The sequence below is a fragment of the Glycine soja genome, chromosome 7 (assembly GCF_004193775.1).
Source record: "Glycine soja cultivar W05 chromosome 7, ASM419377v2, whole genome shotgun sequence".
NCBI classification, from domain to species: Eukaryota; Viridiplantae; Streptophyta; class Magnoliopsida; order Fabales; family Fabaceae; genus Glycine; species Glycine soja.
The window spans coordinates 41,999,562-42,024,281 of record NC_041008.1 but is presented as its reverse complement, the minus strand read 5'-3'; the positions used below and the strand labels follow the sequence as shown (position 1 = coordinate 42,024,281).

Here is a 24,720-nt window from a genome sequence, read left to right as displayed (position 1 = left end):
TGTTTGGATGTTTTATAATGAAGAATTTAAATTTTTGAAATTTTAAAATAGAATTTTAAACAACTAAAAATGTGAAATTTCAATCCTTCTAAAATGTGAGAAATTGAAATTCTCTTATTGATAGAAGAATATTCCAAAACGTTCGCGTATTTCCTTCATAACTTTCATCCTCTCTTCCACCTAAAAGTTCCTGAAACCCCATTTTCGAACTCGTGACTCTTCCCTTATGCTGATGATCCTCTTCTTCAAGAAACACCGTCTGAGCTCGTGGAACATCAATCGAGTGTAAGCGTAGGAGCACACGTAGAATTGCACCCGCTAGTCAAGGGAGCAGTCATCGTTGCCTATCAGGCGACGGAGGTGCTCGCCGGCGCGGAGGACCTGAGCCATGTCTTATGCTGTTGACTGAATGTTATGGTCGGGTATGGTGGTATACGCCGCCGTGTCCCGGTTCTCCTGAGACTTCCCATGTCACATCAGTATTCTTCTCTTTGGAAGCACACTAACCATATTTTCTCTTCTCTTTGCATTCATTTTCTTTCACCCTCAAAATTTTAATTATTTTTATCCAAACACAAAATTTTAAAAATAAAAGAATTTCAATTGAAGTATTTCTTAAAATTTAAAATTTCTCAGAATTTTAAATTCCCTCATCCAAGCACACTCTAAGAGTTTTTTCTTGGCAAGTCAATCATCAAAGGTTAACAACTCACAAGAGAGTAGCAGCCTAGGGAATTGGTTCTCCCTTTTGTAATCACTGTGACCCGGTAGATGAATCTATTCTGCATGTTTTTAAAGATTGCCCTCTTGCGAGTTCTATTTGGATGCACTTACTGAAAATGGATCTTAGAGCAGATTTCTTTGGTTTTCAGTTAGCCGATTGGATTAGATGGAATTTGGAGTTAACCTCTTACGAAGTGCAGGGTATCTCTTGGCCTGAATTATGGGAAAACAGCCTTACGCCTGGCAGGGTGTGGAGGTCTAATTCGGGACCAGAATGGTAAGTGGATTCTGGGATTTGCCAAATATCTGGGGAACACTTCTCCTTATATAGCTGAGTTATGGGGAGTGCTTCAGGGTCTCACATTGGCTAAAGCTAGGAATTGTGGTAAGGTTCAACTACAGGTGGATTCTTATGTTGTGGTTCAAAGTGTTTTATCTCGTGGCAGAGGGAATGCTAGAGGTTGGAGTCTCATCCAAGAGATTAGAAATTAGAAGGTTATTGGATCAGACTTGGCAAGTTGAGATTATTCATGTGTATCGTGAAGCTAATTGTTGTGCGGATAGGCTAGCCAATTTAGCTTGTGGTTTGCAAAGCCCTCTTGTGTTGTATGAGCAAGCTCCTCCTTGTTTGAGCTCTTTGCTTCTTTTTGATGTTAGGGGAGTTTCTCTCCCCCGTTTTATTCCCTTGTAGTTAGTTTCTTTTGAGCTTAGGCCCCGCCCAATTACAAAAAAAAGAGAGTAAAATGGTTACTTCATCTTGAAGGGGTATATTCCATAAGCTCGAAGCCTATTCCATTAATGTTTCCTATTATGATGGATCTTTCAGATTTGTAACAGCAACTATTTTATCATTGCTTATTAGTCTCCATTCAATTGTAATGTGTTATATATATAATTATGCTTATACCTCTATTAATAATAACGTCAATCATTTATTCAAAACTTGTATACATACAAAAGGATAATGTGTTATATATATAATTATGCTTATACCTCTATTAATATTAACGTAAATCATTTATTCAAAACTTATATACATACAAAAGGATATGATTGATGCAATAAGATCTCCTTATCTTTATAAGTGAGAATAATTTATTTAATAAAATAATAATTTAATTTATTTTGTATATCAAATTTTTTTATGACAATGATAATTATGTATCATAAACGAAATTAATTTTTAATCTCGTGGATCGGAGATACACATTTTTTTTATGCTCTCACTTAGAAAAAAGAAATTCTATACATGTGTTTTAAAGCAGCAATATTTGTCACCTAGATCTACCAAAAAAAAATTAAACAATATACTGGCCACAATATACAACTACTGGATATAGACCATATAATTACAGTACAGTAATCGTATACTCTTTTTTTGGTAAGGTAGGAATGAAAAGACAAAAAGAAAGAAACTAAGGAATAGCAACTGAGTCCAACAGAAGACTCTCTAGCTAAACTATATTCGATGGAGAGGTCCACTGCTGGTCATGAGCCTGAGCGCGCCTACCTCAACCTGCCAAGACATCCGCCGCCCCATTGGCATCACGAGAAATGCAGGAGATAGAAATGGTCTAAACTCTAATATTAAATGAGATGGCAAATTAATATTATATTAATAAAGACAAAGGCAGCCATTAAACCACAGGAGGGAAACTGGTTGTATGCCATAAAATTTTCTCAAATAACTTAGTAATTTAATCTCGAAATTACATTCAGATTTATTATTTAATAAAACAATATTTATACTTCATACAACCAAAGATCAGTTGAAAATATTAAATGCAAACTTAATATATTCCGAGTTTAATTTATATGTATTGACAATATAAAATATTTTTATATTATCATTCAATCACAAATTACACAAATTATCATTTGAATTATTTTAAAATAATTATTTTAAAAGTTAACAAACCTATCATACATGATATCACATATGATGGATTGTGATTGAATGACTCAAACTTATCATCCATAATATCATATATGATGGATTGTGGTTGAATGATTGCATAAAATTTTTTATAATTTCCGTGCATAATACATTTTCTCATTCTCATAGAATTTAAGAAAGATTAAAATAATCACTAGACCATTAAGATTATAATAATTATAAAATAAAATAAAAATATTTATAATTATCAAATAAAATATAATAATGTGAAAAATATAACAATATAACAAACAAATTAAAAGGTAAATATAATTTAATGGTTAGTAATACATGTATTTTTCCTATATTTTTGACAACTTTTTGTTGTTACTATAATTAATGTATATAGTGATGGTTAAAAAATTGCATTATGATGCAGTTACAGTACACATGATTTAAACTTGTCAAAATTATATTTAAATTTCGTAATAAAATGTTTTTACAATTAAGACCTTTTATAGGTATGGAATTATAAGGTTAATTTGGTGGTCGAAGGAAGAAGGGAAAAAGAGAAAGGAAATGAGATTGAATTTCTCCCACTAAAAAAAATTAATAAATTAACAATTAACGTTTTTTATAACTTTTTTAATTGATAGTTTTATCTGTGGATGATTGTGATCCATTACCCGGACTTGCGAGACCACACGCATCTTATCACAATTCACACAGTCTATATGCAATTAAAAGTATCAATTCAGTATAAAAATAATAATTAAAAGTATCAATTATTACTGGAACGAAAATCTATCTGTTCTTTTATTTTCAAATTCAAATTTCATTATTTTTGTCATCTGCAAATTAAGTTAGTTTTAATTCAGAAGTATCCAAGACTACCCTTTGATAAGGTTTTGTTGATGTTTCTGCTTGCATGATGGAATGTGAATTGACATGCCAAAAAATTTGAAGTGAACAAGTGTAATTTATTTAAAGGTGTTTGGGTGGCACAGATGCAAAGAGCACCATGAAAGATAGAGAAGACAAGGAATCAGAATAACATGGATAGTAACACTATTTGCAATTCTGGCGTAGTGTATCTCACACACCTGAACCATATGCCTTACCATGGAATAACATTTAACTTTTCTGAAAAAAATAAAAAATAGTTTTCAAAATATCAATATATAGTTTTATTCTTCTTTTCTTAGGTGGATTTTTTAATGAAAAAAATGCAATCGAATCAAACTAATCATTCATATATATATATATATATAAGAATGAGAATGTTAGGATAGGGGACCTAACAACTCCGCACACCCACCAAGCAGAGAGGTTTTTCCATGACCCCATCACATAGTTTGAGGCCTGTTATGAACAATTATCAACTTGATGATTGTTTATAATATTAAGGGGATAGAATCCCTCATAGTAATCGGAATCCAACACACCCAACATTTCAGAACCTTACCGACTTGAGGATTGCAATTCCTTTTGCTGGTATCCTCACCTTGCCTGAGTTAGAAGATTAACACAATGAAGAAAATCATAATAGACACTAGGAGCAATAAAAGACAACTTAGGCATACAAAAGCTTGGTAAGAACATTTCAATCCCATAAGCCTTGAGTTCAATGAGAACAAAAGAGCTTGAAAGTTAGAGATAATTTAAGATGATCAAGTTTGTTAGACTAGATATAAAAGACCGAGGTGATAATGGATGCAAAGTGTTTATGTTGATAAAAGTGATTGGATTTTGTTTTCAACTCAATTAAAACAAGTGTTAGACAAGACATAACTTTTCATACAAAACATGTTATTAACATTAGATTAAGACACATTGTTTGAGAAACATTGTGATTTTTCCATGTGGTGATGTACATGTCGTTTCACATGGGTGATAAACCTTTGATGGTGGCGTTATAGAGGGTAAAAACCCTTGAATGCAAGTGACCTTTGAGGTTTTGCAGCCTTCGAGGTTGTCTCTTTTCATGAAACATAAGAAGGCTTTTGAAGAGTCTCCTTAAAGTCTATAAATGTCTTCTATTCCTCTCTTTTCTTCAATTTCCTGTTCATTTTGTTTACAAATTCCTTGAGGTTGTTGTGACTTTACTTGTTATGTACTTCTTCGTTTGTACCTACTTTTGAGTTGTTCATTTCGTCTTTCTTCATATTAGGCACATTTCTAAGCATGTCCTCTAAACTTCATTTCATTCTGTCAACATGTCTTCTTCTCATTCTGATAGAGAGTTTAATGGTGGTGAGTCTTCAATTGTTCATCGAAAATCCATGTTATCCAAAAAAATTTTCAGAATAAAGGAAGAGTATCAAAGTGAAGTTGGTCCTTCTCCTTCCCTTTTTGATAATGAAGAGTTTAAACAATTGATGAAGGGTCCAAAAGATGGGGAAGTAAACTTTGATGAGGGGTCGCTTATGAGAAAATGGGTAATAGTGGTGATGATATCACCATTTTTGTTGAGGACGATGTAGAGGATGTTAGAGTAAAAAAATGTCTAAAAGGACATACAAGATGCTAACCCTGATGGGAAAAACAGGCCAACACAATAACAAACTCAGTAACAGAGCAATAGACAACGAAAATAAATTCTCCCAAACTTGCAAGAACCTGTGAGGAGTACCAATAAAATATAAAGCGCAAATAGAAATCAAGAGCTCACAAGAGACATAATTTGTTTAACGTGAAAACCCCTCAATGCAAGGATAAAAACCATGGATCATCCAAATCAAAGAAATAACTCCACTATAATCAATAAAGGTACAAACAGCCAAACCAAAAACAAACACCAATGCTTACAATAAAGAAACAAGAAGATGGAAAACACCAAATGTAGAGCAGGAAATGCAAAACACTTATCTCTCTCTATAGATATAATTTTGACAATCAAACCAAATAATTTGAAGTATCACATGTGTAGAACCTACTGTCCAAAAATTAGCATGATCCAATGGTGAACAAATTCGCAACTGCAATCTGAAAAACACTCTTTGGTGAGTGTGCGAAAATCACAATAACTTTTTCTCTCATTTCTCTCTCAATGTTTTGTAACTGTTTTTCCTCACAAATGAGTCTCTCTCTTACACCCTAATTTGACCCTTCTCCACTTAAACAAGTGAGACAAAATGAACCTTCTCATTTGGATCTTTACTCCACATAGGAAGGGAGCCCAAAAAATCCAACAAACCCTGGGTCAAATATTGAGATGGATGAGGAGGATATTGTTGATATTTCCATTCCACTCAAGGAATCTAAAAAATGTAAGACAAGAAAGGGAAAAGCTGAGGAGTTTAAGAAGTAAAAAAGGAAAAGAAAATAGAAGAGAAAAGACAAGTTTCCCCTATTACGTTAGAGGGTTATTCTTGGGTGAGTGGAGAGGTTAGCACTTATGCCTCTTATTTCTAGAGTGCTAATTCTATAAACGACCTTAAGGATAGGGTAGACTTGACCGATCCAAACCTTCCAAACTGGGTAATAGTTGAATATTGTATTTCCAATGGCAAGTTTTCCTCAATGCTAGTTCTAAGCAGACCGATTTCACCTTTACCTGTGAGGATCTTTTTAAGGATTTGAACATAACTCCATCCTTTATCAACTTTGAGTGTGATCGAGATGTTTACTTAGATGAATGTAGGCCCAATTACACCCGAATAATTGAGATTTTATGAAATCTTTTGAGATTCTTTGTCAGTATCTAAACCTTGTTACCACTACCAATAGATTTATGTATTGTTACCCCCTTAAAATAGGTGAGGAAGTTGGTTGAATATTGCTAAGTGGTGTTCAATATTGGAGTTTATTCACTTTTTTTAACCAGTCTTGGAAGCAATTTAAGCCTCATTTTTTCAAAGTCAAACCTAACCCTGCCTTTTTTTAGCATAAGAATTTGTTTATGATGGTAAGACTAAAAAAATTCCCCCTTTACATAAGTCACAGGCCAAGTACTTGTTGACTTTTCATGATAAGAGAGATATCTACATCATCAATGTGTTTCCAAGAAAAACTTCTTGCAAAGAAACCATTGCTCTTCCTTACTTTGGAAATGATGAAGCTTTAAGTAGTGAGTATATTTTGTGTTGTATATGCTTGATTTTGTTGTTTTGATTGTTGCCTAATTTGAAAATAAGTGTTTTTCTAAAGAAAAAAAAAATATTTTTTAAAATAAACAAGTAAGAAATGTTTTTTTTAAATAAACAGAAAATCATTTTTTGATTAAAAATAAAATAGACAAATTCACTAAAAATAAAAAATTACTTATTTCATTAAAATAAACACTTATTTTATCAAATAAGTTCAAATAAACTGACTAATTGTCATCTCAAATTAAAATCATATTCATAACAATTTGTTATGCATATATGTCTAGTTAAACTAAGTCCAATATGCCTAGCTAAATTTGTTTTCATATAAAAAAATGTGAAAAAAAAGAAGAGCAGAAAATAAAAAAAAAAGAAAAAAGAAAACGTAAAAGAGAAAGAAGGAAAAAAAACAAAAAAAAAGAAAGAAAGAAAACATATAATAAATGAAATGAAAAAGAAAAAAATGAAAAAGGAAAAAACACAATAGTAAAAAAAAGAAAGAAAGAAAGAAAAAAGAAAAATAAAAGAGAAAAAAAATATTGTGTGAGCTATTGGACTCTCAAAGAGAGTCTATTAGGTCAAAAGGCAAAACAATGCATAAAAACTGAAAAAGAAAAGGTCTCTGAAAAAGTTAATGCACAAAGGAGGCACAAATCCTGATGACAGAAAACAAATCAACCCAACGACGCCATTTGGCAATTATGTCAGAGAAAGGAGAAGAATCTCAAGGTAATCCCCTCATTTCCTCATTCTCTCTCACACTCTTCTTCTCCTTCCTCTCTTATTCTTCTATGTCCTTTTCCTTTTTTTCCTCTCATTTTTGCTTGTAGCTTTGTCATTCGTCTCACTGGTGAGCTATATGGTCACCGCCGAGATCTGTACATGATGGTGTGTTGTCATTTTTCTTGGCTTTTTTTGCATTCCATTTCTTCCCTCTTTAGTTTTTCGGTGAAACTCGCACTACCACTACAGTGCCTCTTTCGCACCACCGCCGCTGCCGTCCCCGTGGCGACCTTGCATCGCGATGCCATGCACCAATGGCATCGGGGAGGCGCGCCACCCTTCGTGGTGGCTTCTCCTATTGCAGCGCCATTTGGGGATCTAGGTCATCTAGGGTTGTTTCAACCCTGATGCCTAAATGCGATTCCAACCCAACCCTAAAAAAAACAAAAACAAAAACGTAAAACAACAGCAATAACAACACCGCCAACAACAACAATTGTTTTTTACACCCCATTTGTTAATACATGCACCCTTTTCCGTTTTGGGCCTACTCATTTTTGCAAGTCTGGAATAAGATAGAAATGCTATTCACACCACATTTTTTCATATATGCACCTTTTTTTTTGTTTTGGGCCTAGCCCATTTTTGCAAAATCTAAAATAAAATGAAGACCACTATTTAGTCTCCTTTTTTCAACACATGCAACTCCTTTCATTTTGGGCATAGCCCATTTTCTTGTGAAGTGAACTCGTTCCTTTATATATGCACCATGCCACTTAGGATGGTTACTAGGCCTGCCATGTTAGCATTTTGTTAGTGTTAACTAAGTTAAAGTCAACTTGTTGACTTTGACAAAAAAACAAAAAATAAAAATAAAAAAAATAAAATGATTATACATATTCGTGAATAACTCTTTATTTTATTGTATTTCCTTATTGTCTCTATCGTTTATTCTTCAATGTGATTTTCTTTTTTATCATAGCTTGTTAGTTAGTTTAATTAATATTGTGTTGTAAATATCACGTTATTCATCTTATTTTCCCACGTTTCAATCCTGCATCCTTAATTACTAAGTTTATTCCCCACTTCTATTATATCCTTTTCCATTTCCATTCTATTTATCTGATTTCGTAACACTATGTCAACTATTTATTTATTTTTGCAAATTTGCCTTAGCATTCTTTAGTACACGTTTATGCTCTGTGCACTCCATGCTAGGTCTCCGACTTGCTTGGTGGTGTTTCAATAACGCGTGAGTAAATTTTTTGAATGACATGCTGGGTCTCTGACTTGCTTGAGTTCATAAAGTTTACCACAAAATTAAAGTCTTTTCTAAAAATGGTAACATTATCAAATAAACAATCCCTCAATGTTACACGCACTTCATGCTGAGTCCCCGACTTGCTTGGCGATGTTTCAATAAAGTGAGAGTAAATTTTGTGAGTGTCATGCTTGGTCTCCAACTTGCTTAACTTTACAAAGTTTACCATAAAACCAAAATGTTTCAAAATAAAATAAAATCAATAAACACACAAATGCTTTTTTTACAAAGAATTATGTAAGTCTGATTTCCTCATTGCACCCGGGGATATGTAGGAGCATGGACAAATTTCTTGTCAACCCAAAACAAACAAACAAAAAAATAAAATTCCTTTTGTTTCTAAAAATAAAATTTGATTTTCTTTTTTAAATAAAAAATATAATAAAATATAATTCATATTTTCAAGGGAAGATAAATAATTAAAAATCATTTTACTTTTAGCACACTCGATTAAAGATTGTTAACTTCATGACGGACGCGTGGGATGCTAACACCTTCCTGCGTGTAAACAACTCTCATATCCTTTTTTTCAAACCGTAGACCATTTCTTATCCTTTTTTGTTTTTTCCGATATTTTCCTTAAATAAACGTTGGTGACGAATCTTAAAGTTTTTCATTTGTTTGTGAAAACAATTTATTTATCTGATAATTTTATTTTACCGTCCGATCATGATTCACGTTAGGACAATGAACATGAAGGTGGCATGTTGAAAACGGGGCTTGTCATTCAAGGTGTTGCCATCAAACCAAAGAATCAGGAAATAGAATATTAGTTATGCAACACTATTTCTCTACCATGTACGCTGAAGTACCTTATTCTCATTATCATTTTTGTATGTCTAAATAATATAGCAATATAATATACATTGAATAGATTTTAAAAATTAGAGGATCAAATTAAATAAAAAAATTAAAAGATTAAATCAAACCTAAAACATAAATTAGAGGAATAATAAACTAATTTAATGTATAATTTATTCTGCCAATAATAATAAAATATGATATATCATTTAAATAAGATCGGTTAAAGGTAATGGGAGGAATGTTAAAAATTACAAGCATTATTTTAACGACATGTCTATTTTTTTTTATTGGTGAGACAAAAATTAAGACATAATTATGTGACTAGGTGAATTTTCTTTGTATACGATAATTGTACTGAAGTTTGATTTATAACATAGGATGCTTGTTTATATTAAAATTGAATAACGTATAACACATATTCATCTATAAGAAAGGGATGTAATTTATAAAGCTATATGATATGATATGATATGAGAATGTAATTTGAGAATGAAAGGAATATGATTTTCTGTACAATGAAATCCAACTAAAACCAATCAATGTTATTCCACTTTTTTTCAATTTGTTCCGGTACTGCAATTGAAGTTTACTAGAATTTCAATTTTCAATTGCAAAATTTATTTTTTCCAGACTCTTTTTTTTTATCAGAATGTAGAGTCATTATGGTGTAAGTTCACGATTCTTCAAAAAAGAAACCATAAAATAAACTGTCCAAGTCATATATATCGAATCAGCACTCTTATCATGGAGCATCTTATGCCCTTTGGAATAAAAAAAAGAAAAGAAAATGCAATAGCAAAGGTTCAGAACTTACAGAATCAACTCTAAATGTTATATATTTGGAACCTCAGTTACCTAGGAACGTATAGTAGAGTAAGGAAAATGGGAGGTTCTCGACTATCCAAGCCAAAGTCTGGCTCCGCTTCCGGCAGCACAAACTGTTTCATGCTGTATGCGAGAGCACTCTCAATTACCTGGGGAGACACTCCAGAATATTGGATATGGGTACAACAGAAAGAAACAAGGTACTCAACACACTTCTATCTCTCAAAAAATATTTAGGGGTCTTACTTATAAAACAAAAAAGTCTATATAGAAAGTAGTGTTCTAAAAAGTAGATCGGACCGACTGATTGGATCAAAAACTGATGAACCAATCAAGTGTTCAATTCAAATATACCACAAAACTATTATGAAGAGAAACTTGTCAACAAAACAGAAAAAAATGGTCAAAAAATGCAAAAACCAATAAAAAAGGATTAAAAATCGACAAAAAAAAAACAGTTCACAGGAAGTCAATAAAAGAAAATTCTTAATACAACATTATTTTGATTTTTTCAAAAAATAAAATAAAAAATAACTTAAAGAATTTGTCATTTAATTTCTTTTAAAATATAAATATAAACTTGTTATATTGTTAATAAATATTATTGTGTATTGTTGAAATTTAGACCTAAGTATTATGCTATATTTGATTTAAACTTTAGTTTGTACTTTAAATATTATGAACCTATCAAATTACGTATTATTAAAGTTTTTAGTGATATGAAATAATAAAATGTGTATTATTTAACTTTTATTATTGTTTTATTAATATTAGTTCGATTACATTTTAACTTTGGTTAAACTATTAAACTTTGACTTATTTAATCACCAATAAGGTTTTAAAAACATCGATAAAATGTATAAAACTGGTAGTAATGAATTAATTGTTAGGTTTAGTTTAATTATTAAAGTAGATGTCTAGTGAAAATTTTGTTAATATAAACAATTTGGTTTGAAAGTGATTCCTATCTGGTTGTTTCTACTTTTACTTCTCCCTTTTTGGTCCCTTAGAAAATTAGGAATAGGTGGTTAAATTATATAGCTTTAACTAAAACTATGTATTTTTAACCGAGTCATATTTTTGTAAAAGAAATACAGATAAGTTAGCTAGCGCTGCAGGTACATGGGGAAACTGGTCAACAACTCATTGATACTGAGAGATTGATGTATGAGGAAACCTCAATACTTTATTTCAATCCAATCTGTTTTGAATACATAAAATTTCCTATAGATAGGCAAAGTAAACCCAAATAAGAAAACAAATAACGATCATATCATCCTAATTTCCCTAAGTAAATAAGGATCCTATCTTCCAAATTAAATAGGATCATATCTTCCTAAATTCCCAAAATAGAAAACAACAAAATATAAAAAATTTCAAAGAGAGTGCTTGCAAAGGTATCATTCCACTTGTTAGCACTAATGCGCAATCTTGTCCCGTTGGGCCACGTCTTACAAGTTGGCACGGTTTGGCGACATCATGCTAGGTCGTGCTGACTACTAATACCAATCTGATGCAGCATGGTGAAACTGATCAACAACTTATAGATTCCTAAGAATATCGAGAGATTGATGCATAAGAAAACCTGACTACTTTATTTCATTCCAACCTGTTTTTAATACATAAAATTACCTCGTATAGGCAGAGTATACCTAAATAAGGAAACAAGTAAGAATTATATCTTCCTAAATTTCCTGATTAAATAAGGATCGAATTATCCTAATTTCCCTAATTAAATAGGATCATATCTTCCTAATTTTCCAAAATAAAAAACAATAAAATATAGGAAATTCCTAAATAAAACAACAGATATTCCAAGAATTATAGTAAAAGATAAGATGCCGTTTTGACAAAAATATCGCAATATGCTCTGCATCAATTAGTCTCTAACGAATCTAACACACATGGATTTTTGCGGTAGGATTCAATTCCCTTTATTATTTCTCCAGCAATAGTATTAGTATGCCTTCTTATATATAGGTTTAAATAGCTCTTCAGTTTCTCATGGATTTGATATGGTTTCTCCATATTTTTTGTTCATTCTTGTTTTTATTAATATATTCTTGGCATCTTATAAACTATGGGTATTGTCCGGAGTGCTAACCTAGTTAGGATTCCTCTTAATATATATTGTGATGCCTTACATGCCTTTTTTTTTTCTTTTAAGAAGAAAAAGAAAAAAATATTAATTTTTTATATTTAAATAGTTTATTAATTAGCAACTATATATTTATTTGTTAGTATAAGAAGTTAATGTATATTATTGATTCATATTAGCATACATTTGAAATTTCCATTAGAAAAAAATATATACTATAAAATATCTTCATAATATAGGAAAGGAAAATTTCATGCGTACAGAATTCAAATCCATAATTGAACACAATATCGTAAAAGTTGTGTTCAAGAACATGTGAGCAGTCTATTGACAATATCATTTTTATTTTATTTTCCTCCATTCTATACTCATTGTATATTAAGAATTGTAATTCACTAAATGAAGCCTGAAAACTTTGTCTTCTCTGTTTCTTCATGAAACCTGTTTGTCGAAATCCCCCAGATGACCCCCCCTCCCCCCTAATCGTACTTGCTTTCGTGACAAGGTGGTTAGTCGCCCCTTAGCCACTAAGAAAAAAAAATGATCTTTTGCTTAGACAAGGGTTTGATCTTTGTGATGTTGGGCACGACTATTTTATGGTGAAATTTGATTCTCTTAAAGATAGGTAGAAGTCCATGAGTGGCGGCCCATGGGTGTTTTTTGACCACTACTGGATTGCCAAAATTTGGACTATAGATTTCATTGCAGAAGGTGACACCATAGACAATAACTTGGCCCGAGTTCATTTTCCCAGCCTTAACACGGTCTACTATGATGAAATTTTTTTCCTTGGTCTGGATTCTGTAGTTGGAAAACCGATCAACGTAGATACTAACACTCTTTAGGCAAATTGAGGGATATTTGCTAGGGTTTGTGAGGAAATAGACCTTAGCAAACTTGTGGTGGGAAGAGTGAACATTAGAGTCTACTGGTATCACTATTGTCAAAGGTCAAGGGACTGGCCTAACAAGGAGAAAGAGGAAGCCAAAAACATGGACCCTAATGACACTTCCTTGGGTGCTAATAAGGTTTCCCCCAAGAAGGCTTCTAAACCAAACTCAATGGAGGAATTAATTTCATCTTTCTCTACTTAACTTAAGTGTCCTATCGAGAATGGTAGCTTTGACTCCAAGCCCATGGTGAGTGGCTAGTGGTTTAAAGAAAAAAGAAAGCCAACAGGAAGTTAAATACTACTCCTCGATTCCATGAGGGAGCTTTGATCAACCGAGCTAACCCGTTTGGTACTTTGAAATACCGAAACACGAATACCAACCCCACCCTATCCCTAACCAAAGACCTATTATTCATAATAAATAGGATCCCAAGAGGAAAAGACCCTGTAGGGACCCCTTGAAACCTTCCTCATTGACACTTATTCCCAAAAACCTAGGGAAAAAAGTGGTAAACTTACCCTAGCAAAAATTCACTTTATCCATTGGCTCCCTTAAGAATCCTCCCAAAGGCCCTGACCTGTCTTTTTCCTCTCACCCAACCTAAACATGCCATCTACCTCAGCCTTTTCACCTTGCCAGGCCATCCACAAGGTCTTCCTCTATTGACCAATTTTGGCCTCATCATGCTTCCAGAGTGCATTTATAGGAGTATCTCAAGCTTCTTAGGGACACCATTAACATGTTGTGGTTGATGATTAGGGATTTTAATAAAGTGGCTTATGTCTTAGATGTTAAGGGAAGCCTTTTCAATGCCTCTTGAGCAGCCAAGTTCCTTGGTGTGATTAACTTTTTCCACATGTTGGATATTGAATCTGAGGGGCTTGGTTTCATAGAGAGCATAATGACATTGTTAAAATTGCTACAAATTTCTAGAATATTCTTAAATATAATATGTATGAAAATAGTAGAATATCCTAGAACTATAGAATATGGTAGAACAATCTAGAACTATAAGTGTATGTATAAGATAGAAGAATCTAGAACTATCATGATACTAATCTATCATGAAAACTCTAGAAAGATCTAAAGTAATGTAGAAACATTCACCACCATTGAGAGGTTGATGACTTGAGCCTATAAATAGGCAATTGGTATGTTGTAATTGACAATCCAAGAAATCAATGACATAGCCTTCTTTCTAAAACAATTCTCTAAAACTATCAACTATCAACTATCATCTAATCAACTACCAACAGTGGTATCAGAGCCACGTTCGGTCATACATTGGGCGTAGTTATATTACCTACATACCATTCCAAAATCCTCCCAACTACTTCAAAAATTTCCTTTGTACTATTAACCCACTCTAATAATATTTTTTCTAAGCTATGGATAACACTACTCAATCGTCAACTATTTCTATCCCTATCTTCAATGGTGAAAATTATGATTTCTGGCGTGTTAAAATGGAAACATATTTTTCATCTCAAGATTTATGGGACATAGTAGAAGAAGGCTTCACCATTCCCGCGGATACTTCAGCTCTTAATGCATCTCAAGAAAAAGAGTTGAAGAAAAATAAACAGAAAAATTCAAAGGCATTGTTCACCTTGCAACAAGCGGTGACTGATCCAATCTTCCCAAGAATTATGGGAGCTAAGACTGCCAAAGAAGTGTGGAACACATTGCAGGAGGAGTTTCAAGGAAGTGTTAAGGTACGTGCCGTTAAACTTCAATCTCTAAGAAGAGATTTTGAACTATTGAAGATGAAGGAGTCTGAGACAGTTAAAGATTACTATTCTAAAGTTAAAGAAATAGTTAATCAAATGAGAGCTTTTGGGGAAGATATTCTTGACAAGAAAATTGTTGAGAAAATTCTAATTACTATGCCCCAAAAGTTTGACCCAATCGTGACAACGATTGAGGAAACCAAAGATCTGTCCACTCTATCAGAGACAGAACTTGTGGGCTCTCTTGAAGCATATGAGCAAAGACTGTATAGGCATAAAGAAGATACAATTAAAAATGCCTTCCAGTCAAAGTTTAAATTTCAGCCCCAAAACAAAGAAAATAGAGGAAAGAAAAATTATGGAGAAACTTCTAGAAGAAGAGAAGGTTCTAGGAATTTCCTTAAGAACAAAACAGATAAAAATCCTCCATGCAATATATGCAAAAGGCAAGGTCACACAGAGAAAAATTGTTGGTTTCGTAATATGCCACAATGCAACCATTACAAGAAGTTCGGGCACGTAGAGAAAAATTGTCGCAACAAAAATAGGCATCAAGCTAATATCGTAGGGGAGCATGATCAAGAACAATGTACGTTCTACACCACTCAAGACTCAATAAAAGAAAAGGGAGGAAACTGGTACTTGGATAGTGGATGTAGCAATCACATGGCCAAGGATGAGACTATTTTCAAAAGTATTGATGAGTCTGTCAAAGTCAAAGTTCGACTGGGAAATGGAAGTGTGGTTGAATCAAAAGGCAAAGGCACTGTCATGGTGGAGACAGAAAAAGGTACGCGACTCATCCATGATGTCTTACTAGTTCCCAGCCTAAAAGAAAATCTTCTAAGCATTGGCCAAATGATGGAGAGAGGCTACACACTTCACTTTGAAGGAGGTGTATGCAAAATCTTAGACAACAAAAATAAAAGGTCTGAGATAGCCCAAGTAAAGATGAATAAGAGCAATAGAAGCTTCCCTCTAAATTTAAAATATGCAACAAACATTGCCATGAAGGTACAAGTTGATGATTCATGGCTATGGCATCGAAGATTTGGCCACTTCAACTCACATGCCTTGAAGTTGTTACATGAGAAGAACATGATAAGAGATCTTCCAAGCATAAAGGAGAACAATGAAGTGTGTGAAGGATGTCTTCTTGGTAAGCAACACCGATTTCCTTTCTCAACAAGTGGAGCATGGAGAGCGAAAGATCTATTGGAGCTGATACATACGGACGTTTGTGGACCAATGAGGACGCCATCACATGGGAACAACAGGTACTTCATACTCTTCATTGATGACTTCTCTAGAATGACATGGGTATATTTTCTAAAAGAAAAATCAGAAGTCTTTGGAGTATTCAAAAAGTTCAAGGCCCTTGCTGAAAATCAAAGTGGAAAACGGATAAAAGTACTAAGAAGTGATCGTGGCAAAGAGTACACCTCTCGCGAGTTTGAAAGATTTTGTGAGGATGAAGGCATTGAGAGACAACTTACAGTCGCATATTCTCCTCAACAAAATGGAGTGTCCGAGAGAAAGAATCGCACAGTTATGGAGATGGCTAGATCGATGCTCAAGGAAAAGGGACTATCTAACACATTCTGGGCTGACGCAGTCTACACTGCTGTTTACATACTCAACAGATGTCCAACTAAGTCTGTAAAAGACAAGACTCCAATTGAAGCTTGGAACGGGAAGAAGCCATCAGCAAAGCACCTAAGGGTCTTTGGATCTATATGCTACATTCATATTCCAGACGTGAAGAGGCACAAGCTTGAAGACAAGACTATACGAGGTATCTTCCTTGGGTATAGCAATATCTCTAAGGGCTACCGTGTCTACAACTTGCAAACTAAGAAACTCGTCATCAGTCGAGATGTTGAAGTTAATGAATATGCTTCATGGAATTGGGATGAAGAAAAAGTGGAGAAGAACGTTCTTATACCCGCTCAACTACCTCAAGAAGAAGATGAGGAAAAAGACCCAGGTGAACCACCTTCACCTCCATCACAACAACAAGATCAAGAACTATCATCACCAGAGTCTACTCCAAGACGAGTAAGATCTTTGGTGGACATATATGAAACTTGTAACTTGGCCATACTTGAACCTGGAAGCTTTGAAGAAGCGTCAAAGCAGGAAGTATGGGTCAAGGCAATGGAAGAAGAGATACAGATGATCGAGAAAAGCAACACATGGGAGTTAGTAAATCGTCCCCATGGAAAAGATATCATTGGGGTTAAGTGGGTCTATAAGACAAAGCTCAACCCTGATGGCACCATACAGAAACACAAGGCGAGGCTAGTAGCTAAGGGTTACTCACAGCAACCTGGAATTGACTACAATGAGACATTTGCACCAGTAGCTCGTCTTGATACCATAAGAGCTCTAATAGCTCTTGCGTCACAAAAAGGATGGAGTATCCATCAACTAGATGTCAAATCCGTCTTCCTTAACGGCGTACTTGAAAAAGAGATCTATGTGGAGCAGCCACAAGGATTCGTGTCTGAAGGCAAAGAAAACAAAGTGTTAAAACTAAGAAAAGCACTCTACGGTTTGAAGCAAGCACCTCGAGCATGGTATAGCAGAATCGATCAGTATTTCATGGATCGAGGATTCAGGAGGAGCAAGAGTGAGCCTACACTTTACATCAAGTCTCAAGCTACACGACCTGACATAATGTATGCTACAAGTCTTCTATCAAGATTCATGCAAAGCCCAAGTCAAATACACTTTGGAGCAGGAAAAAGAATTTTGAGGTATCTACAAGGAACAAAAGCGTTCGGTATATGGTATACTACCGAAACCAACTCAGAATTACTTGGCTACACCGACAGTGATTGGGCAGGTTCAACAGATGACATGAAGAGTACCTCTGGCTATGCTTTCTCACTAGGATCGGGAATGTTCTCTCGGGCGTCGAAGAAGCAAGCTACAGTAGCACAATCAACAGCAGAAGCAGAGTACGTGGCAGTTGCTGAAGCAACGAGTCAAGCTATATGGCTTCGTAGGATACTTGAAGACATGGGAGAAAAACAAGATAAGCCTACTAAAATCAACTGCGACAACAAATCAGCAATTGCAATGGCGAAGAATCCAGTTTATCACAACAGAACAAAACACATAGCAATCAAGTATCACTTTATCAGAGAAGCTGAAGCAACTAAAGAGATCAAACTCGACTACTGCAGAACAGAAGATCAAATTGCAGACATATTCACGAAGGCTTTGCCAAGACCAAGATTTGAAGAATTACGAGCTATGCTCGGAGTCACAGAAATTTGCATCAAGGAGGAGTGTTGAAATTGCTACAAATTTCTAGAATATTCTTAAATATAATATGTATGAAAATAGTAGAATATCCTAGAACTATAGAATATGGTAGAACAATCTAGAACTATAAGTATATGTATAAGATAGAAGAATCTAGAACTATCATGATACTAATCTATCATGAAAACTCTAGAAAGATCTAAAGTAATGTAGAAACATTCACCACCATTGAGAGGTTGGTGACTTGAGCCTATAAATAGGCAATTGGTATGTTGTAATTGACAATCCAAGAAATCAATGACATAGCCTTCTTTCTAAAACAATTCTCTAAAACTATCAACTATCATCTAATCAACTACCAACAGGCATCAACAAAGCTAAAATGCTCGATAGAGTCATGGTGGAATTTGAGTAGAGGAATGTTTTCCTAGAAGCTAATGCTATCAACCTCACTAGACTCCACTCGAACCACTGTCCCATTTTTATTAGCCTTAAGGACAGTGGAGTGTCCAATAGAAATTTTCCTTGGAGATTTCTTGCATCTTGGACCAGGCACGGGGATTTCCAGCATGTTGTGAAGGAACCTTGGGAGTACCCTAATTCTACTATTAGTGGCAAACTTGATGAGGTAGGAATGGAATCTAAATGGTTTAACACTAATGTTTTTGGTAATATATTTCACAAAAATGAGAGTTAAAGCGAGTTTGAGGGACATCCAAAAAGAAATGGACGAGAACCTAACTATTGACATCCTTTTTCTTGAAGCTAATATCCAAGCCGAATATAGGGAGATCCTTAAGCAATAAGAGATTATTTGGTTTTAGGAATCTCGAGAGGAATGGATTAAGTCAAGGGATAGAAATACTAAGTTCTTCCACACCCAAGTTGTGGTTAGACGTAGCAAAAACACCATTCATACCCTCCGTCTTGATTCAGGGATTTGGTGCAATGACCTTCATATTTTGAAAGATGGAGCTAGAAAATACTTTCACAATCTATTTTGTCTCCCCTTTAGACAAAGTAATGATTCCCTTCATGTTCGTAGTCAACCCCAACTCAGTGATGACGATAAAGTTGCTCTCTTGGCTTCAATCACTCTTGAGGAGGTCAAGGTCACCCTTATGAATATGCAATCTTACAAATCACATGGACCTGACAGTTTTCAACCTTATTTCTTCAAGAAGTATTGGATATTATCAAGAATGATGTGTGGAAGCTGGTTTGTGATGCCTTTTCTCAAGGTTAGGTTGAATATAAGATTATGGAGACCCTTAGTGTCCTTATCCCTAAAATTAACCATCCAAAGCAATTTAAGGATTTTAGGTCAATAAGTCTTTGTAATGTCATTTATAATGTCATCACCAAAGTTATTGTTGCCTGTATTTGTCCCTTTCTTGAAGGCATCATTAGCCCTCTCCAAGGAAGTTTCATCCTTGGGAGGGGCACTACTGAGAATGCTATCATAGCTTAAGAGATTGTCTATTCTATGCATCGATCTAGTCTAAGCAAGGGAGTTTGGCCCTCAAAATTGACTTTGAGAAAGCTTATGATAGGATTAACTAGGACTACTTGCATCAGGGCCTTAAAGATTTTGGGTTTCCCAACTCAACTATTTCTCTTATCATGTGGTGTACCACTACTTTTAATTTTTGTGTGGTGTGGAATAGAGCAAGAGGCTTCAAACCTTCTAAGGGCCTGAGACAAGGAGATCCCATATCTATTTATATCTTTAAGTGCATGGAGAAAATTTCTCTCTACATCCACCAAATGGTAGATGATGGACTTTTTGAGATCCAGTCACTATTTGAAAATGAGCCCCAAAAATGTCTCATTTGCTTTTTGCAAATGATATTATGCTCTTCTACAATGCTAAAGAGTCTCAAATGAACCTCATTAACTTGACTCTTGAGATTTTTTTGTGTTGAATCTGGGATTTAGGAGAATGCTGAAAAATCCAAATCATGTTTTCTAGAGGAGTTAGCTAATCTCATAAGCAAAAGTTGCACGATATTTCTTCTTTTAAAGTTGTCAATGATCTCGGTCGTTATCTTGGGTTCTCTCTATTGAAAAGAAGAGTCACTAAGGATTCCTTTACTTTTATCTTGGAAAAAAAATCTAAAGAAGGCTTACTTCTTGGAAAGGGAGACTTTGAACAGAGCGGGAAGGGTTTGCTTAGTTAATATTGTGCTTTCCTCATTGCTAGTGTACAATATGCAACTTTTTCTCCTTGCCAAGGGTGTGTGTGAGGAGATTGGCAAAGTTGTTTGCAACTTTATTTGGTATCCCTCTACTAATTATCGTTGTTGGCATCTTGTTAATTGGCAAACACTGATATCCCCTAAATTTGATGGAGGTCTTGGTGTTAGGCTGGCTGATCTTAGTACATCTCACTTCTTGGAAAACTTGTTTGGGATATTGTTGCTGAGAAGGACTCTCTTTGGATGAATTTGGTCTCTGACAAATATGTCCGAAATAATCATTTCCTCAGCTCATCTAAGACTTTAAGAGTTTCCTATATTTGGAAGGGTGTTCTTGCTACTAAAGATGATCTTCTTTAGGGCTTCAAGTTTTGGATTTGTGCTAGAGACTCTTCTATTTGGTATGATAATTGGTCTCACGTACACTGGATTTATTTGCCAAAAAAGTCCCCTATGTGGACTATGTTGATACCATGTGCATGCAAAACATTATCCGGGATGATCATTGGTATCTTAGGGATATCAGAACCTCCTTGCCCAACAATTTCATTGACCTCATCTTGGAAGTGGAACCTACTTTGGCTTAAGGTTTCATTGACAGATGAGTTTGGGGCCACTCTAGCAATGGATGTTACACTGCGGCTTCTGCTTATAAATGGCTCTCCTTTGTAGATCTTCAAATTTCTAATGCCTCCATTGCTCCTTTTAAGTGGTTGTGGAAGCTCCATATCCTTGAGAAGATTCGTATTATGATTTGGCTTACCCTTCACCATCCCTTCCTATTAACTCCGTTAGATTTCATAGCAAGTTTGGCTAGATGCCCGTATTGCTCTAGCCCCAATGAAGACTTCCTTCACTACCTCAGGGATTGCCCCTATGCAAGAGAAATCTGGCTTAGGTTGGGCTTCCTTTCAAGGCCAGAGTTTCTCAGCTCCAATACTTGAGGTGGCTGCAAGTCCATCTTAGTAGCAATAGTGGCTTCCTCTTCTCTTCTACTCTCTGGTGGATTTGGAGATGGAAGAACAACCGTATTTTTGAAGAGGACAAGTAGACTATTAAGAAGGTTATCAATAATATCCAGCTCTTCCATGATGACTTTATTCTTGCCTATCATGAATTTGGACGAGCAGTGGAAGCCCTTCTTATTTTCCCAGATGGCAGTCTCCTCCTTCGGGTTCCTTGAAGCTTAATGTTGATGGGAGTTGCTTACTAGAATCGAGCTCTATAGGTGCAGGTGGAGTCATCTGTGACCACACTTACAATTGGATCGTTGGAGTCTACTCCTTTGATGGTCTTGGAGATAGTGCTAAAGCGGAGATCATGGCCTTGAGACATGGCTTAATCCTTGCCTGGGATAAAGGCTTCAGAAACATCCTCTGTGAGATGGACAACAAGAATATGGTGGACATCTTCAACAACAATTGTTGCCCAGATTTTCACCCCCATATTGCCGTAGTTTTGATAGTCTTAGAGCTTATTAACTGAGATTCTTTTGTTGATATTACTTATATAGATAGGGAAACTAATTAAATAGCTCATGTTCTTGCCAATCGACATGTTTGACAACCTCAAAGGTTGTGCATTTTGGATGCTCCCTACCCTGATTTTACCACCCTTTTATTTAAGGATGGTCATGGGTAGCTTTTTGTTTTAGTTTTTCTAAAGAAGAAAATCCTTTCAGATTAAACTAGAGAAAAATTGTTTGTCGGGATAGATCTATAAAATTGATAATTAATGCTAAAAATATTTGCTATTAAGACTAGTCGTTTTTATCACTGGCTAACGGTTAATTCAGTTGGTACGTTAATTCAGCCAATGGCCACCAATTATTGCAGCTCAATCTAAATGAATTCTAGTTCCACTTAGTGCTAAAATGACTAACGACTACAATTGTCATTTTTTACGGCTAAAAAATAAACTATTTCTGACAGCTAACAACTATTTCTCACATCTAGCACAACAAAAATTGAATGGATAAACAACCCAAAATCAGACCTACTTTGAGGAAGATGAAATTGGAGGGGAGATTTGAACATGGAAGGCAATTGCAGACAACTTTCAAAGTCTAAATGCATATGAAACTATGATTTCCTTAAAAAGTAGGAAAGATGGGCAATGAATGTTAATAGTTGTTTTCCTGTGCATGGAATGAAGTAGACAAAGGTCAAAAAGTGGCAAAATATTAGGGATAGATTCCAGGACAAAATCCCATGATGGAAGCATGCACCCATAACCGTCATAAGTAGGTAGTTATTAGAAAATGGCTAACATACCCAAAAAACGATTGACGTACCCAGAAAATGATTATGCTTGTGACGGCTTAAAAAATATTATAAATAGAAAAATTAAAAGCAAAATGTAAATTAGGTCTTTGACCAAATCAACGTAATTTTTTTTTTCAACTATTCATCTATTTATTTATTGCTTTATTTACAACTTTTTACTACTGCAATTTTATAGGAGTAGAGTAGCATATAAACTTTAATTCAACCATTGTTAGAAAGCTCTTTGAAGTGGATTAGGAATCTAATCAAGAAACATAGTTCTTTCCTTGAGTTAGTCGCATAAAGAAATCATTTGTTGATAATTAGTTGACACAATGACTGATTAACCACAATTTTCACAGCAACAACTATCATTGTTTATTTTTTCCTATATAACAACTTGTTTATCTATCTACCTCTCTATATATATTAGTCTTGAAATTTATGTACATATTCATCTTATACAATTGCAATCAGCTTTGATTTTACAACAAGCTATCCATATATCTGTCTAATTATCTGCATGTTTGTCTATGTAGTTATCTAACTATCTATGATGTAATGCCACGATGACAAACTTTCCTAAACTGATATCCATCTATGATGCAGTGGCACGATAGTAGAGTTGGCTAAGTTGAAAAGGGTTTGCTGGCTAGAAGTGCATGGAAAATTTGACACAAGAAAGCTTTCACTAGGAATTCTATATCAAGTGTCATTTCTAATTATGTTGGAAGAATCATCTCAAGGGTGGGAAGTTCCAATAAATGTTAGATTTGTCCTTCCTGGAGGAAAGAGACAACAACACAAAGTAAATTTAAACGAGAAGTTAAGGGAGAGTTGGATGGAGATTCTAGTAGGTGAGTTTGTGGCATCTGAAAAAGATGCTGGCGAGATGGAAATTTCTATGTATGAATATGAAGGTGGCATGTGGAAGACCGGACTTGTCATCCAAGGTGTAGTCATCAAACCAAAAAAACTAGATATGGAATAGATATTAGGGATATAGAAGCTTTTATAGAAGAAAAAAAATAAGAAGAAAAAATATAAAAGATTTCTCTAAGTTAAAATTAGGTTATGCATAAGTTAAAATTAATATTTGGAGAACCAAATATGAAAGAACTCCACCAAATTAACTTATGTATAATTTTTTTTAACTTATAGAATTTTTTTTTATTTATGAAAAAATTTATCCAAACAAATTTTAAGTTGTATACAAAATGAATTTGTTGTAATTTTCTTTGTTTTCTAAATAAAATTAATAAAAGCCACCTTTACTCTAGTTGATACCTAGAGAGATGAAGAAAGAAAAAAAATTATAGGAAGTAGATGTGATGAAAAAATATTGATATGTATTAATAAAGTATTTGAAATGATGAAGGGTTCTAATATCATTATTCAAATAGAATATAGCAGTTTGTTGTGTAATTTTTTTCCTTCTTTTATAATTTGTTTATCTATTCAATAATAGTAGTAAAATATAAGACCTATTGAGTTAAAAATTAAAAATATGGAACTCTCTAATTTATTCCAAGTAAAAAATAAGGTTAAAAAAATCCCATAGTAAATAATCGGTGCATTTTTTAATACTTCAAGATGAATGATTGCAATAATAATTGTACCAATAATAATTAATAAATTATACTTATCGTTAGAGGTGAGCAACCGTTGGGTTCGGGTTCAAAACAGCCAATCCACTGAAAATCGACCAAGGAAAAAATGGTCTGTAACCATCTATTCAGTGTTCAGGTATAGGCGGGTGAATCAATTCTAGAAAAAGTGGGTGGATTATTTCGGGTCTTCTACTCTACACATGGGCCACTGCAAGTTGTGGTATCAAGTGAACCACGGTATCATGCTGCAATTGGATGAGAGTTTGAGGCTGAGTCAACTCGATGAGTGAAAAG

General features: G+C 34.3%; 1 protein-coding gene across 1 annotated transcript; it reads left to right on the top strand.

Annotated features, from left to right (window-relative positions):
• Positions 1-10,382: 10,382 nt before the first annotated feature.
• LOC114419797 (protein PHLOEM PROTEIN 2-LIKE A1-like) lies at positions 10,383-24,241 on the top strand. The gene is made up of 2 exons (XM_028385584.1): positions 10,383-10,560; positions 23,426-24,241. The coding sequence occupies exons 1-2, from the start codon at positions 10,418-10,420 to the stop codon at positions 23,805-23,807; spliced, it is 525 nt and encodes a 174-aa protein (XP_028241385.1). The 5' UTR covers positions 10,383-10,417; the 3' UTR covers positions 23,808-24,241.
• Positions 24,242-24,720: the final 479 nt, after the last annotated feature.

Coding starts and splice junctions, on each gene's coding strand:
- LOC114419797 (XM_028385584.1), top strand. CDS start 10,418: ATGGGAGGTTCTCGACTATCCAAGCCAAAGTCTGGCTCCGCTTCCGGC. Junction 10,561..23,425: donor GTACAACAGAAAGAAACAAG/GTACTCAACACA, acceptor TCTATGATGCAG/TGGCACGATAGTAGAGTTGG.